Source organism: Molossus molossus, unplaced genomic scaffold, assembly GCF_014108415.1.
Source record: "Molossus molossus isolate mMolMol1 unplaced genomic scaffold, mMolMol1.p scaffold_m16_p_7, whole genome shotgun sequence".
Classification (NCBI taxonomy): Eukaryota; Metazoa; Chordata; class Mammalia; order Chiroptera; family Molossidae; genus Molossus; species Molossus molossus.
In genome coordinates, this window is record NW_023425401.1 from 36,566,899 (window position 1) to 36,583,100 (window position 16,202).

General features: G+C 39.8%; 1 protein-coding gene across 1 annotated transcript in view; it reads right to left on the reverse strand.

The window, feature by feature from the left end:
- Window positions 1–4,200: 4,200 nt before the first annotated feature.
- Window positions 4,201–16,202, reverse strand: part of CFAP69 (cilia and flagella associated protein 69) — a 59,387-nt gene continuing 47,385 nt past the window's right edge. The window contains exons 16-19 of the mRNA XM_036246882.1: window positions 10,536–10,728; window positions 9,239–9,376; window positions 8,551–8,627; window positions 4,201–4,419 (exon numbers count right to left, since the gene is read on the reverse strand). Of these exons, the coding sequence (XP_036102775.1) occupies window positions 4,201–4,419; window positions 8,551–8,627; window positions 9,239–9,376; window positions 10,536–10,728 (627 nt within the window). The remainder of the gene's footprint in view (window positions 4,420–8,550; window positions 8,628–9,238; window positions 9,377–10,535; window positions 10,729–16,202) is intronic.

The following is a 16,202-nucleotide window of genomic DNA, read 5'->3' on the forward strand; positions in this document are numbered from 1 at the left end:
AGGCTCCTCCGCGAATAGGAAGTTTTTTAAGAGCAATATCTGTGTCAGCCAGAGGTCCGCCCACTAACCGGACAGGAGTGCTTTCCACCGCTACTACCCGACCAGAGGGCACCTAAAAAACCAGAAGGTAAATATCTAAAGTCCATCTACAAAATTTTTCAATAGGAGAAAAACTCATTTATCCTTCAGGTTACTTTAAAAAAGACACAAAATGTACATCTAAGAAACTAGGAGGAAGCCCTGGCCGGCGGCTCGGTTGGTTGGAGCATCATATAGTACACCAAAAGGTTGTGGGTTAGATCCTGGGTTGGGGTGCGTACAGGAGGCTTGACGTTTCTCTCTCACATCAGTGTTTCTCTCTCTCTCCCTTCCTCATTCCCTCCCTTCCTCTCTCTCTAAAAATCAATAAACATATCCTCAGGTGAAGATAAAAAACGTAAAACAATAACAACAGAAACACCTAGAAGGCAGCGTGACATATTGGAAAGGGCTTTGGAGCAGGCAAATGGGTTTGAATTCTACTTCTACTGCTTATCAGCTTTGCAGTCAGGGCCAAATTATGTCTAGAAGAGGACACCAGGAACACTGGGATATGGCATGGATCTGTGTGCAGGCAAAGGAGGCACTGCACGTTTTCTGTCAAAGAGACATAGAGATATCATCTGACTGGTGTTTGCCACAGTTTCTTGAGAATCCTGGAGGGCTGGGTTAAGTCTAAACCAGCACTGGATGAGGGTGGAGGTACCCTGAAGACAAACATGCCTTAACTATATGAAATTTGAATGGCAGAAAAAAAAAATGAGACAAAACCCCATGGAAATATCACTCTGGGGACTAAATTAAATATCTACCAAGAAAAGTAATGGAGAAAAAAGTCTTACCGTTGTGTTAAGGCCTTTAATATCTGTCTGGTGAAATATTGCATTTGGTGGTCGCTCACTATGTCTAGAGGCTTCTATAGCCTTTTCCTGAAGCCTTTTTGCTTTCTGAAGATTTTTAAAGTAGAAAGAAAATAATATTGCTATTAAAGCGTTAACTGTGATACTTATAATGAAGTATACAAATTATACTTAATTGTGTCTGGCTTTTTTTTAAAAAAAATTAGTTAGCACTTGAATCTGCTAATAATTTAGGCTAAGAAGATAGTTATTAGCAAGTTGTATCTTTTGTATATTGCAGAATACCTAAAAAAATTACTGAGATTTCCAGAAATCCTGGTCACATACTAAGAAATAAAAAAGGTCTTATAGAAATCAGGTTCAATTTTTAATGTATAATTGAATAAGCTACTGAATTTATATCAGGTATGTTTTCAAAGTATTTTGTATAAATTAAATACTAATTTAGTACATTTAAATGTTTCAAGCATTTTGAATAACATAAATTATGTAACTCGCAGTTATATTCAAGCTCAAAATCTGAAGCACTGGAACAGGTGAAATTCAAGGTAACCAATGATCTGGTCAGAAAGGGCTGATTTGCATTAGCTATTTCTTAAAAGTACAGGTAGTTATAAGCATATTTTATAAGTAAAGTTGGAAAGAACTTTCATTGAGAAAGGGAAGACATGGTACTTTGATTAAGCGTGTTCTTAGCTTTGCTTTTTCTATCTTAATATGATCCCACTATTTTCATGGACTAATATAACATTTAACAATTGCAAATCTAGAGGAAGAATTACAATGTTACAAAACTGTATTTGGAAAAGGTGAATAAAATTAATGAGATTTTGGAAATCCATATTGCTTCTCACATATTTCAAGAGAACAATTAGCATTATAAACATTATAGCTGAAACAGCTTCCAAATGGGTGTTTATCCCAAATTCCCATTTAAACTTTAATATGTTTCTTTTGGTGGTCACGAAGGAAAATCATCCTTGGGGGAGAGAATAATATGGATAATTACTTTTTCTCTTTCCCTCTGTCTATGGAACAGATCAATGAATATGAAAGCTCAGAGCAGAAGGCAGAAGCTTGTTCTTGGCCACCTCTCATCTCCTTTATACAAACCAGAAACACCGCCCTCGCTTCCCGCTGCTGTTTCAAATAAAACTCACAGTGGCATCTCCGTAACTGTGAAAAGTCAGTTTCAGCTATCACCCTAAACTGCACATGGGGATCTAACAGTGTTGGTATTCTACAGGAAGATGAACAGAAAAGGGTGACTGGATATTTATTCCTGAAAACGTCTGTCAGAATTAGCTATTTGTTGTGGATATCATAATATTTCAAAAATCCTACCTTTAAAGTTTTAGCATTTGATGTTCTAGCCAAGAAATTTTCCCATGATTTATTAGCCAGTTCTCTTTGCTTGTGTGTGGCTTGTATCTGAAATGAGAAAGATAATTAAGAGTTCTAATTTCTATGAAAAAATACCAAAGGGCTTGAAAGACCTTATTTTGAAGGAAGACCTAGCTTTTGCCAAGGTAAATTTTAAGGCTAACTAGCAAAAAGATTAATCATAAAGTTCAACTTAAAACAACAAAAGTATTAAAATGGAAAAAAATCTTTCTTTCATTCTGTCTAGGGTTTGAACTGCTTTTCATGAAATGTAATACAAAACTGTTGTTATAACAATATAAAATATAAAACTTATATGCCTATATGCGTAACCCATGGACACAGACAACAGTGTGGTGAAGGCCTGGGGTGGGGTGGGAGCAGGGTGGAAGGGGACAGTGGGAGAAAGTGGAAATCATCTGTAATACTTTCAACAATACAGACGAATTAAAAAAATAAAGACGAAGAAAAAGTAAATTATATATAAAAATAACAATCGTTCTCAGCAAGACTGATTGTTTTACATAATCAGCACTTGTGAAGGTGATAATAATCCAGAACGAAATATTTGAATGACCCAACAACAAATGCACAGGAGAAAATAAAGAGATTCCTGCTGCTACTAATAAGAATTTAAACAAGATTATATCGGTAAAACTAGTTCTAATTTACGACTGCAGCAAGACAAGCAATTTTGTGAGTACTGAGTTGTGGTGATGCAGTCTAGGGAGGTAACTACTAACAAACTGCAAAAACTGTACTTGTCACGAGGACATCCATTAAGTATATAATCAGAAGACACTGGCCCTTGATTGGTGTCAACTATAATATTAAGTTTAAATTATGAACCTAGAAGTATTTAATTAAATAACTTAAAAAATAAGTGGGGTCAGAGCCATGATAAATCAAGAGTGACCGACATATCAACAATAGCTAGTCTACAGAGCAGACATTCTGTCACTCAGCAGAACTAATGAGGCTGCGGAACTTCCAAAAGGGCCACTCCACTTAAAAGCAAATAATGGGTTAAATGGTAGCATCCACACAATAAATCTTCTTAACAAACAAAACTTTTAAGCAAGGAGGTGTCTAAAACAGAATTCATAGGTGGATGCAGAGTTCCACTAGGCTGAAGCTATACATTTTAATAGCTTATGTGAAAGCAACAGGCAAAAGAAAACACTTTGGAAATCCCCTTAGAGGGTTTAAAATAGTTAACTGTAGTCATAAAGGATCACCAAGCATAAGTGGGGACTCTACACCATCTTTGCATTCTATGGACAAGTTAAACAGCCACTTAACCTATTTGCTCAGAAGCTTCTGATGTGTCAGTTTCCCACCGGCGTAAAGCTTTAGGAAAATGGCTCATATATTCCCGACAGGCCTTTTCTGATTAGCTGAAGTCAGAGACCTGTTTATCTCTGGATTTACAGAATGCTCCTAGTGTTTAGGCACGGAAGTGAGGATATGCCTATGGTTGGCATAGCAGAGGGAGGGTGAGGGCCAACTTTCTCAGTGAGGTTGTACCTATATACACAGGGATACACTGTTTGTCAGAGTTTGTTAAATAACCAATCATTTTTGGGTTTGACATTTCAAAAAAGGGAAGTGTATCAGGTGTCGTTACCTTTTGAAATGTAAGCTTGTAGATTAGAATGCCATTTAACACAGCACTGAATATAGTAATTGACTATCTTAACCTCTGAACTCCATGGTGTCTTTAAAAACTGTACAAAGATAGTGAAAGTAGCATAAGAGAAAACTATAAATAACTTTATGTGCGGAAACATTCACAAATAAGAAATATAGCCCTGGCCGGTTTGGCTCAGCAGTTGGAGCGTCAGCCTGCGGTACAGAGAAATATATATCCTATGGAGAACTTCAACTAGTGTATACAATGAAATTATTATCTTGTGTCTCAGTGGTAATTGTGGCTTACTTTTGCATACGCTTTTTGTTCATTTTGCACATCTTGGCGTGCTTGGCTTTCAGTCATCTCCCTTTGCAGAGAAGCAACCATCTTCCCAACATTTTCTGAAGCTGTTGTAATAGCTTCCAAAATATATTTATCTGTAGCGACTGGTTTTAACTTTTCTAATTTTATTTCTTCACATATTTCGTTCCATATTTCTCCAATCTGTTATAACAAAGTTTAAGTTTAAAAGAGTTAAATTAACTGAAAAGAAAAGATACAATTTTAGGTAATACTTTATTTTGATTGTTGTTCCAAAGTTAACACTTACTGACCCAACTTTTCCTAACTTACTCCTTAGGAATCAGTTAAGTGCATTGGGGATGATTTGGAGCACCAGTTACATCTGAGTATTCAGAAGTAATTTCAAACGTTTCTCAGTGATAAGGTATTCACGGATGAGGTTCCACTGCCTAAGTCTAGCTCCCTGCCATCATCACTGCCCTCGGGTTTAGTCTCTTAACAGCAGCAGAAACTGCTGCTTTAGTCTCAGCCTCCTGAATACTAATGTTTTCCTTCCTAAAGCTTTATGTTGAAGGATAACAGGCTAAATTTACAGGACAATGAACACGGGAATTCCTGGGACCCGAGAAAAAAACGGAAAAACCCAGAAAAACCGGGCCCTGCCCCTCACCTTCTTGCTAAAGCAGTAATTGAATCTCAAGCTCTTAACTCCATGGTTCTATCCAATTGAAAGCTCCATCACATATTCTGGGCTGTCTGGAAATTAATGTGCTTGAGTACGTTTAAATTTAAAGAAAAATTTATATATCCAGGATAGGGATAAAATTCAGTCTTATTTTCACTTGAAAAAAGAGGTTTATTCATACAACATTCAAATACATAATATACTAGTATTACTACAAGAAAATGTTTACTTGGAGAGACTTCCCTGAAACTTCAAAAGCATTTATTTACCAAAAATATAACCGCGTCCTAACTGGTTGCGCAGTCGTTAGAGCGCCAGCCCGGAGACCACTGAGTGGCGGGTTCGGTTCCAGTCAAGGGCACATAGTTCGGTTGCAGTTCATCCCTGGCCCTGGTCCAAGTCGTGCGGAGGCAACCAGTCGATGAGTCTTTCTCACATCCATGTTTCTCTCTCTCTCCCTCCCTCCCACTCTATCTGAAGATAAATAGAAAAATATATCCTCAGGTGAGGATTAAAAAATATATATATATATATATATATAATATATATATATATCCAGCAAGGTAAGCAACCTAATATTATTTAATTGACATTTGACCATCATATAAAATGATAAAATACTTTAATAAGTATTAATAATTTATTTATTTTTATCTTCACTTGAGGACATTTTTCCATTTTTTGTTCAGATAGAGCGGGAGGGAGAGAGAGGAAGAGAGAGAAAGAGAAACATCGATGTGAAGGGACGGGGACAAACTGCAACGGAGGTACGTGCCCTTAGCGGGAACCGAACCCGGGTCTCTCTGGACCGCAGGCCGATGCTCTAACCGCTGAGCCAAACCGGCCAGGGCTGTAATTTCTTCTCTTTATAGATCATTTAGGAGATAGAAATAAATGAATTATTGCTTATTAAAATAAATTATTGCCCTGGCCGGTTTGGCTCAGCGGTTGGAGCGTCGGCCTGCGGTCCAGAGAGACCCGGGTTCGGTTCCCGCTAAGGGCACGTACCTCCGTTGCAGTTTGTCCCCGGCCCTGGTTGGTCGTGCGGGTGGCAGCCACTCGATGTGTCCCTTCACATCGATGTTTCTCTCTCTCTCTCTTCCTCTCTCTCCCTCCCACTCTACCTGAACAACAACAACAACAAAAAAGGAAAAATGTCCTCGAGTGAGGATAAAAAAAAAAGAGAAGAAATTACATTTCATACATTCTGTTAGGCTTCTGAATACTCTATCTCTGTAACAGCCATCTGAGGAGACTGGGGCAGGCTAGGCAGCGAGGGACAGGACCGTGAGAAGGGAAGGCTGAGACACGTGGGGAGTTTGTGAGGACTGGGAGCTTGGCACACAGGCAGTGCACTTCAACCCACTACACAGTGTATCTGGAGGTTTATTCAGACTCTACAGATCTCAAAATAAAATTAAAATCAACATGAGAAACTGTGCCCCCAAGGCCAGAAACTCCCAGTCCCTGAGTAATAGAAATGAAAAGCTTATCTTGATTGCAAATTAGAAGCTTCTGAAAGGAGCACGGGCCAATTACATAACAAAAAAACCCAGAAAGGCTGGTTTCAGGCAAGAGGGGAATATCGATTATATAGTTCCTTTTTCTGGGACCCTGATGGGTTTGCAAATGAATTTTATTTAGTATTAAAGAAGATAGTGCCCTGGCCGGTTTGGCTCAGTGGTTGGAGCGTCGGCCTGCGGTACTGAGAGACCCGGGTTCGGTTCCCGCTAAGGGCACGCACGTACCTCGGTTGCAGTTTGTCCCCGGCCCTGGTTGGTCGTGCGGGTGGAAGCCACTCGATGTGTCCCTTCACATCGATGTTTCCCTTTCTCTCTCTTCCTCTCTCTCCCTCCCGCTCTATCTGAACAAAAAATGGAAAGATGTCCTCGGGTGAGGATAAAAAACAAAACAAAAAACAAAATAAAGAAGATAGTGCTGGTGATTCTGACCTACTCCAATTAATATACCTACTGGTTTCTGGGAGCAAAGCAAGAGGACTGCTGAATGAGTTTTGCTGCAAAATTATTGCAGAAAATCAGGTTACCTTAAAAAGGATTATAGGAAACCAAAATTGGATTTAGAAAAGAAACCAAAAGCAAGCATAGGGTTGCTCCAATGGTGTTTCCCCTCCTCCTCACTAATAGTCTGGGAAAAGTTGAAATTATCATAAAGAAGGAAGCCACTAAGGCCTCTATGGATACCTGGGGTTGCTTTATTTGTTCTTAACCACACCCAACTAAATTGTCTCTTCCCTGGGAGTAAAACTTCTGTACAAATGTCAGGGATAGCTAATCAATGTCTGTTTTTAAGTAAAAACCTGTCCACTTCTGAGTAGGGAATATTATGGGATAATATATGTCTTTGCTAATCAAATCTGCCTCAATTCACCTGATAGGGTGAGCTTTTTATTTAAAAAAATTTTTTTTCCCACCCTGGCTGGTTTGGCTCAGCGGTTACCCAGGTTCAGTTCCCACTAAGGGCATGTACCTCGATTGCAGTTTGTCCCTGGCCCTGGTTGGGTCGTGCAGGCGGCAGCCACTTGATGTGCCCTTTCATGTTGATGTTTCTCTCTCTCTCTCCCTCCCGTTCTATCTGAACAAAAAATAAAAAAATGTCCTCGGGTGAGGAAAAAAAAAAAATTTTTTTCCTTCACTGATTTTAGAGAGAGAGGAAGGGAGAGGGAGAGAGAGATAGAAATATTGATCAGAGAGAGCATCGACTGGCCACCTCCTACATGCCCCCGACTGGTGATTTGGCCCACAACCTGGGCATGTGCCCTGACTGGGAATCAAACTGCCGACCTCCTGGTGCATGGGTTGATGCTCAACCACTGAGCCACATTGGCTGGGCTAGGGCGAACTTTTTAAAATCAGTGATGCCCACATATGCTTTTCCCAGAAGGGTAATATGAATTTAGAGCTAGATGACCTAGGCTAAAGCCAGATAGGTAGGAAACACAAGCTTTAAAATGTATGGATGTTGCTAAGGCAGAATTCCTTGAAAGGACCAACTGGAGGTTAGCAAGACATACATCTACCCCTACCAGTGGTTCTCAACATTCCTAATGCCACGACTCTGTAATACAGTTCCTCATGTTGTAGGTGGGCGTATCTGCATGTGGGCGGAGACGGATGGAGGAGCGGTGCCTCGGTTCCTAAAACCATAGGAAATATGTGTTTTCCGATGGTCTTAGGCGACCCCTGTGAAAGGGTCGTTCAACCCCCAAAGAAGTCGCAACCCACAGGTTGAGAACCACTGCCCTAGACAAAGGAGCCTCACCGGCAACCCACTTGGGGCCCCTCCCGGCTGCAGAGAGACTGTCTGTTTTTCAAATAAATTTTGCTTTTGCTTGCCCCTTTGTCCATGAACTCATTCTTTCATTTTGCGAGACAACGAACCTGGATCCGATCACTGCTGCTTGGCTTCACATCTTCTTTTATAAACGAATAGTTGGATGAAATCTTATTCCATAGAAAATACACAATCAATTTTTTTGTATGTTTTTCGAATAGTATCAGATGCAAAATGAAAAATAAAAACTGCACAGTACAGGTGACTGCTCACAACTACAAACAGATTTTTTATTTCCCAGTTGATTTTTTTGCCATGCTAGATTTTAATAACAAGGTTAAGAAGATACTCACTTTAAAATCAAGATATCTATGTATGATACAAAGGGTGATAAAATCTTCAGTAGATAGGCCAGGTAAATTTTCAAAATCTAAACAAAGTTTGTAAAGAGAGAATTACTTTAACACAGCAAGTGATATATAAGCAAGTGATTATATATATATATATATATATATATATATATATATATATATAATCTCCTAAAAAAAATGCAAACAGTTACTTTTGAATTCATCTTGATTTATGACCAAGTTACTTCTGTGAGCTTCTTTCTACTGCAGGTCATCCTTACCTAGTCATTAAAGAGGAGTCGTTTCTGTGCTTTGGTCAGCCCATGATACTGTACTTTTAGAACCAAAGAGTGAGGACTTTTTTTCCTTAATAAGAAGCAAGGACTTATAAACAACTCAGGTGATTAAGAATTCTAGAGTTTACGCCTAGTCATCTAAACTAACTGCCTTTAATCCTGGTGCGAACTGGAATTGCCTGGGGAGATTTGAAAAAGACTGATGTCTGGGTCCCACACACCTTGATTTAAGTGATCAGAGTGTAGCCTGGACACAGGGATAACAATGGGACATGCATTTATTTGTATAAAGGGACTTTTGTTCACCATGTTGAAAAATGGGCTCCACAGCAAAATCAATTTATATATTTAGTAAAACAGAGAGGTGCTTGTCAATATGACAAGTAGTTTCTTACCTAGTTTGTCCAACACAGCATAAATTTTTGCTCTGATGTTCTCTGCAACATCCAAAATTGCAACAGTTGGGCAATTAGCAGGCAGTGCTATGATTTTTTGCTCTTCTTGAAAACTAGTAAATAGAGGTTTCTTTGTATCTAATCATTAGATGTCATGAAAACATAAAAAACATACTAAATTAATACTTAATTTTGAGATTTTAGTCGAGACATCATAATATATAAAAACAGTGTAACACAATAAAATAGTACCTTGTACATGGTTACTCTTTTGAAAGCATAAGTAATCTGTGATTTATTTATTCCCCATTCTGTGGCAAAACTTATAGTTTTCATTTTTATTATTTATGTAAGATATAAAAATTTCACAAAATTACTTTTTAAAAAGTGAAACTCTTGCCCTGGCTGGGTGGCTTCATTGGTTGGAGCACCATCCCATACACCAAAAGGTTGCAGGTTCAATTCCCAGTCAGGGCACATACCAAGCTTGTGGGTTTGATCCCTGGTAACGACCAGTCTGGTATCTGTGTCTATTACTTTTCTGATCTTTTAAAGATCTTTTTTTTAAAATCCTCAACCGAGGATATTTTTCCATTTGTCTTCAGATAGAGTGGGAGGGGCGGTGGAGAGAGACAGAGACATCATGTGAGACACATTGATCAGTTGCCTCCTGCATGACCCCAACCAGGGCTGGGGACCAAACCACAAGAGAGGTATGTGCCTTTGACTGGAATCAAACCCGTGACTCACTGGTCCATGGGCCAATGCTCTAACCCCTGAGCAAAACTGGCCAGGGCTAAAGATCTCTTTTTTAAAAATATACATCTAAATGTTGAAGGGTCTTCTTGAAGGAGAACAAAAATATGAACAATAAAATGTCAATTAATACATATCTAACAACAATTGAATCTACAAACAAAATGAGCAAGCAGACCAGAAACAGACTCATAGATACAGAGAACTTTGTTGCTTGCCAGATGGGAGGGGGCTGCGGGGATGGGTGAAAAAGATGAAGGAATTAAGTAGTACAAATTGGTTGTTAGACTGATGAACCTCAAAGGGAAGGGGGGAGGGAGGGCGGGAAGAGATAAATCAAAGAACTTCTATGCATATATGCATAACCAATGGACACCGACAATAGTGTGGGGAAGGCAGGAGGGGGGTGGGATTGGGGAGGAGGGGGTCAATAGGGGAAAAAAGGGGAGAACATTTGTAATACATTCAACAATAAAGATGAGTTAAAAAAATAAAAAATATGCATCTCATTGCTTGTACTAGCTATTATAAATACACTCACCAATAATTACCCCATGTTTATCACGTTTTACTCCTAGTTCTCTTTCTTCCTTTCTCCACAATTTAATTAAAAGACTTGCAGCTGTTTGGCTCTTCTTCCCTCGCCAAGCATTGACGTGAGCCGTAGTTTTGGGATTATCACAAAATTCAACCATTATTGCAAGTATGAGATTACAAAATTTTTTTTGGTTCAACTTTTGCAAGGAAACAGAAAAAGAAAAAAGTTGCAATAAATAATAAGAACTATTACCTTAAAAAAGGAGAAATATTTGTAGTAATCACTAAGTTTCCTCTAAATGATTGCCTTATAAAATTGAAACTCTAGCCCTGGCCGGTTTGGCTCAGCGGTTGGAGCATCGGCCTGCGGTACAGAGAGACCCGGGTTCGGTTCCCGCTAAGGGCACGCACGTACCTCGGTTGCAGTTTGTCCCTGGCCCTGGTTGGTCGTGCGGGTGGCAGCCATTCGATGTGTCCCTTCACATCGATGTTTCTCTCTCTCTCTCTTCCTCTCTCTCCCTCCGGCTCTATCTGAACAAAAAATGGAAAGATGTCCTCGGGTGAGGATAAAAAAAAAAAAAAAATTGAAACTCTACTTAAGTATGATTTGTGCTTGTTTCCTGTTAAAATAGATGTCCATTATAATGAATAAATTTTCAAACACTAGGAACTAAAAAGAATAAAAAGATTTAGTATAATTCTGATGTAGTTACACACACACATCATGACCTAAAATGAAATTGATTTGGTTGACTAGGAAAAAGGGAATGCAAACATAAGTAAAGACATTCATTTTAGGTGGAGCAAGGACAACAGTGCTGTATACAAGTCACTATAATAATAGAATCTTTCCAGTTTACATGCTCTAAGGTGTGTAAAAATTCAGTAGCTATACTCTCATTGTCACTAAGAGAAAAGCTGATGGTAATTGTAAGTGGTAGTCACATAAAATAATTAAAAATGAGGTGTAATTTTATATTTTAAAAATCAGCATCCATAAAAGAGCATTTAAGAATTTAAGAAAAAGTATCAAGCATAGTTCCTTTGTTCTGTTAGAACTAGTTTTCAGCTAACCAAAATTTAGGTAGAGAGAAGTGATCCACAGCAATGGCCTCCACACAGTGATGGTTTCTGTGTGAAATATTTTTTATTGATTTTTTTTTTTTTTTCCTCACCCGAGGACATTTTTCCATTTTTTGTTGTTGTTGTTCAGGTAGAGTGGGAGGGAGAGAGAGGAACAGAGAGAGAGAGAGAGAAACATCAATGCGAAAGGAACACATCGAGTGGCTGCCACCCGCACAACCGATCAGGGCTGGGGACAAACTGCAACCAAGGTACGTGCCTTTAGCGGGAACTGAAACCGGGTTTCTCAGGACTGCAGGCCAACGCTCTAACCGCTGAGCCAAACCGGCCAGGGCTATTTTTTATTGATTAACTCTTATAATATACTGCTAATAGAATAGCAAAGAAAACATGTAACCTATTGTTTGAATTATAAACATTTACTGTTTCCTCTTATATTAAATGAAGGATAACAATATTTACCTGCTTCAGAGATTGATTATGATGAGTCATATGAGATTGCCTGTCACACAGAAAGCTCTCAATAATATTTAACCACTATTAGCAATTCTTATTATTATTGCACACTGAATAACTATTTTAGCAGATTATATTAAGCAAAACGCTCAATAAAATATTTTTTATTTTTATAGGAATTTTTATTTTTCAATTACAGTTTACATTCAATATTATTTTGTATTAGTGTCAGGTATATAGCATAGTGGTTAGACAATAATGCACTTTACAAAGTGGTCCCCCCAATATTTCAAGTACCCACCTGGCACTGTACATAGTTATTATAATATCACTGACTATATTCCTTATGCTGTACTTTACATCCCTGTGACTATTTGGTGACTAACAATTTGTACTTCTTGATCTCTTCACCATTTTTTTTTTCTTTTTATCTTCACCCGAGGATATTTTTTCCATTGATTTAAAAAAAATTTTATCCTTATTGTTGAAAGTATTACAGATGTCCCCTATTTTTTACCCCACTGACCATCTCCTCCCTGCTCCTGCCCCGCTCCTGCCTTCCCCACACTATTGTCCGTGTCCATTGGTTATGCATATCAATTCTTTGGTTTATCCAGTTTTTTATTTTTATACTACCCTTTAGGAGAAGGGTTGAGGTTAATATGAAAACTTCGTTGAAGAATGTTTATAATTGCAAGTTATAATTTAACTTGACTGGTTCAAAATTACATTAAGCACAATCTAATAATTACATTCATAAAAATAGAAAACAATTGCATAGCAAAAATATGTGTCAGAAACTATTCTTTTTCTTTTTGTTAATCCTCACCTAAAGATATTTTTCTATTCGTTTTTAGATAGTATGGAAGGGAGGAAGAGAGGGAGGGAGGATGAGAGGGAGAGAGAGAGAGAGAGGGAGAGAGAGAGAGAGAGAGAGAGAGAGAAAGAGATGTGAGACCGACATATCAATTGGTTGCCTCCTACACAGCCCCAACTGGGGCCTGAGATCAAACCTACAACCCAGGTACTGCCCTTGACCGGGAATCAAACCTGAGACCCTTCAGTTGGCGGGCCAACACTCTAACTGCTGAGCCAAACTGGCCAGAGCAGTTTTCTTTTTCTTCTTCTTTTTATTTTATTTTATTTAAACTTATCTTTATTGTTGAATGTATTATAGATGTTCCTCATTTTTCCCCTATTGACCTCCTCCTCCCCGCTCCTGCCCCACCTCCAGCCTTTCCCCATACTGTTGTCTGTGTCCACTGGTTATGCATATTTGCATATAAGTCCTTTGGTTTATTTCTCCCCTCCCAATCCCCCTTCCCTTTGAGGTTTGTCAGTCTAACAACCAATGTGTCCTTCTTAAACCCTTCACCTTTTTCACCCATTCTCCCAAACCCCCTCCCATCTGGCAACCAACAAAATGTTCTCTTTATCTATGAGAATGTTTCTGTTCTGCTTGTTCATTTTGTTTGTAGATTCAATTGTCAATAGATATATATCGATTGCCATTTTGTTTGTTCATATTTTTTATCTTTTTCTTCAAGAAGACCCTTCAACATTTCATATAATAATGGTTTGGTGGTGATGAACTACTTTAGCTTTTTCTTGTCTGGGAAACTTTTTATGGCCATGGATTCTAAATGACAGCTTGGCAGGATAGAGTAATCTTGGTTATAGGTTCTTGCTTTTCATCACTCTGAATATTTCTTGCCACTCCCTTCTGGCCTGCAAAGTTTCTTTTGAGAAATCAGCTGACAGTCCTATGGGAACTCCCTTGTAGGTAACTAACTGCTTTTGCTACTTTTAAGATTCTCTCTGTCTTGAACCTTTTGCATTTTTTAAAATTCAATTTATTATTATTATTAATTTTTGGTACATGCCCCTAGCAGGAACTGAACCCGAGACTCTGGTCCACAGGCCAACGCTCCAACTGCTGAGCCTAACCAGCCAGGGCAGACCTTTTGCATTTTTTTTTTTATTCTCACCTGAGGACATTTTTTGATACTTTGTTCAGATAGAGTTGGGGGGAGGGAGAGAGAGAGAGAAACATTGATGTGAAAGGGACACAATGAGTGGTTGCCACCTACACGACCCAACCAGGGCCAGGGACAAACTGCAACCGAGGTACGTGCCCTCAGCGGGAACCGAACCTGGGTCTCTCCGGACCGCAGGCCAACACTCTAACCGCTGAGCAAAACTGGCCAGGGCGACCTTTGCATTTTGATGATGATGTGTCTTGGTGTGGGCCTCCTGGGGTTCATCTTGTTTGGGACTCTGTGCTTCCTGGACTTATATGTCTGTTTCCTTTGTGCTGGCATGTTTATAACCCCGTAATTGATGATTGGTAAATATTGTGCTGCTCCATAACTGATAATTGGGAAAGTCACTGTATGCTCTCTAGCTGAACCTATTTAGTCAAAATAACTTCAGTAAATTGGAATACTCCCTGACCCAAGAAATTGCTGGGAACCGGCTATGTGTCTGACAGAGTCCACAGAGCCTGGAGGTCTTGAGTCAGACTCGACCTTCCCCACAATCTCAAGGAATTAGGCTTACATTGTGTTTGTGCATCTTGGGGCTAAGTGTGACCCAAAGTACCTTGAAATACCTGAAATACCTGGGTGTTCCTGGGTGTGCCTGGGTGTTCCTGTTATCCATAAGGCAAAATAATTCTATACAGCATTGTTGTGGCCCTGGGCATTATATCAAGAAGATCCTATTTTCTGTAAGGTATAAAGGCATATCGGGGCTGATTCAGAAGATTCTGTCACGGGGTGTTCGGAATCAGACGCCAGCCGGCTAATATACGGTCTTATTTGGACTTCAATTCTCTAGTGGTATTTCTTTGACTCTGTCACACCACAACATTTGGAGGCCCCAGGGCTGGTCTCCGAGAACTCAGGATCAGTCGCAGGCCAGCTTTGCTCTCTATTTGGCTTTAACTTGGCTCTGGTGGTCTCTTGGTTCTGTTGCGCCACAACATCTTCACCAAGTTAGGGAAGTTTTCTGTCATTATTGTTTCAAATAGGTTTTCAATTTCCTGTTCTCTCTCTTCTTCTTCTGGCACCCCTAAGATGCGAATGTTGGTACGCTTGAAGTTGTCTCAGAGGCTCCTTACACTATCCTCATTTTTTTGGATTCTTTTTTCTTTTTGCTGTTCTGATTGGGGGTTTTTGCTTCCTTATATTCCAAATTGATGGTCTGCTTCTTGGCTTTACCTACTCTACTACTCAATCTGTGTAAATTATTCTTTATTTCAGTTAGTGCCTCCTTCATTTCTCACTGTGCACTCTTAATTTCTGATTGGCCCTTTTTAATGCTCTTGAGGCCTTCACTAAGTTCATTTAAATTCTAAGTTCACTGAGCATCCTTATAAGCAGTGTTTTGAACTCTGCATCTGTTGGGTTGCTTATCTCCATTTCACTTAGTTCTTTTCCTAGAGTTTGTTCTGTTCTTTCATTTGGGACCTGTTTCTTTGTCTCTTTATTTTGGCTGCCTCCCTGTGTTTGTTTCTATGTATTACTTAATGAGAGGTATGGGGCTAGCTGAGACCAGATGCTGCTTGTTTGAAAGAATTTAGGAAAACCTGAAGCAGGTTCCAAGGCAGGCCAATCCTATGGTAAAGTAACTGGCAACAGCTTGGGTGGGCCTGAAAGTTGGGTGGGGCGGGGCTTCAGGGAATCACCAGGACGGGGCTACCAGTGTGAGCCAGGTTGCTGGAGTCCTAGATATGGCAGCCGTCTGCCGCCCCAGAGGACTCATCAAAAGAACAAAGTCCTCTGACAGCATGTCTGTCTGTCCAGAAGAAGCTGCCTCTCCAGCCCTCACTCCAATGCCAAACAGCTCAGTTCTTCCCCATATGTCTCTGGTGCCTTTCAAGCTGCCTCCTCCATGCTGGAGCCTGGAGGGAACAAGTCTGAGTAAATCCATGTGCGGGCCCTTTAAGAGGAGCTGCCTGGGGCTCCCGCAGCCTCAGCCTCCCTCAGCCTCAGTTACTGCTGGGTTTACAGCCAGAAGTAATGGGGATTCTCTTCCTGGCACTGGAACCCTGAGCGGGGTGCCTGGTGTGGGACGGGGACCCCTCAGTCCTCAGGGAGGTCCTTCCCAGCCGAGGTATCCTCCTGATTTT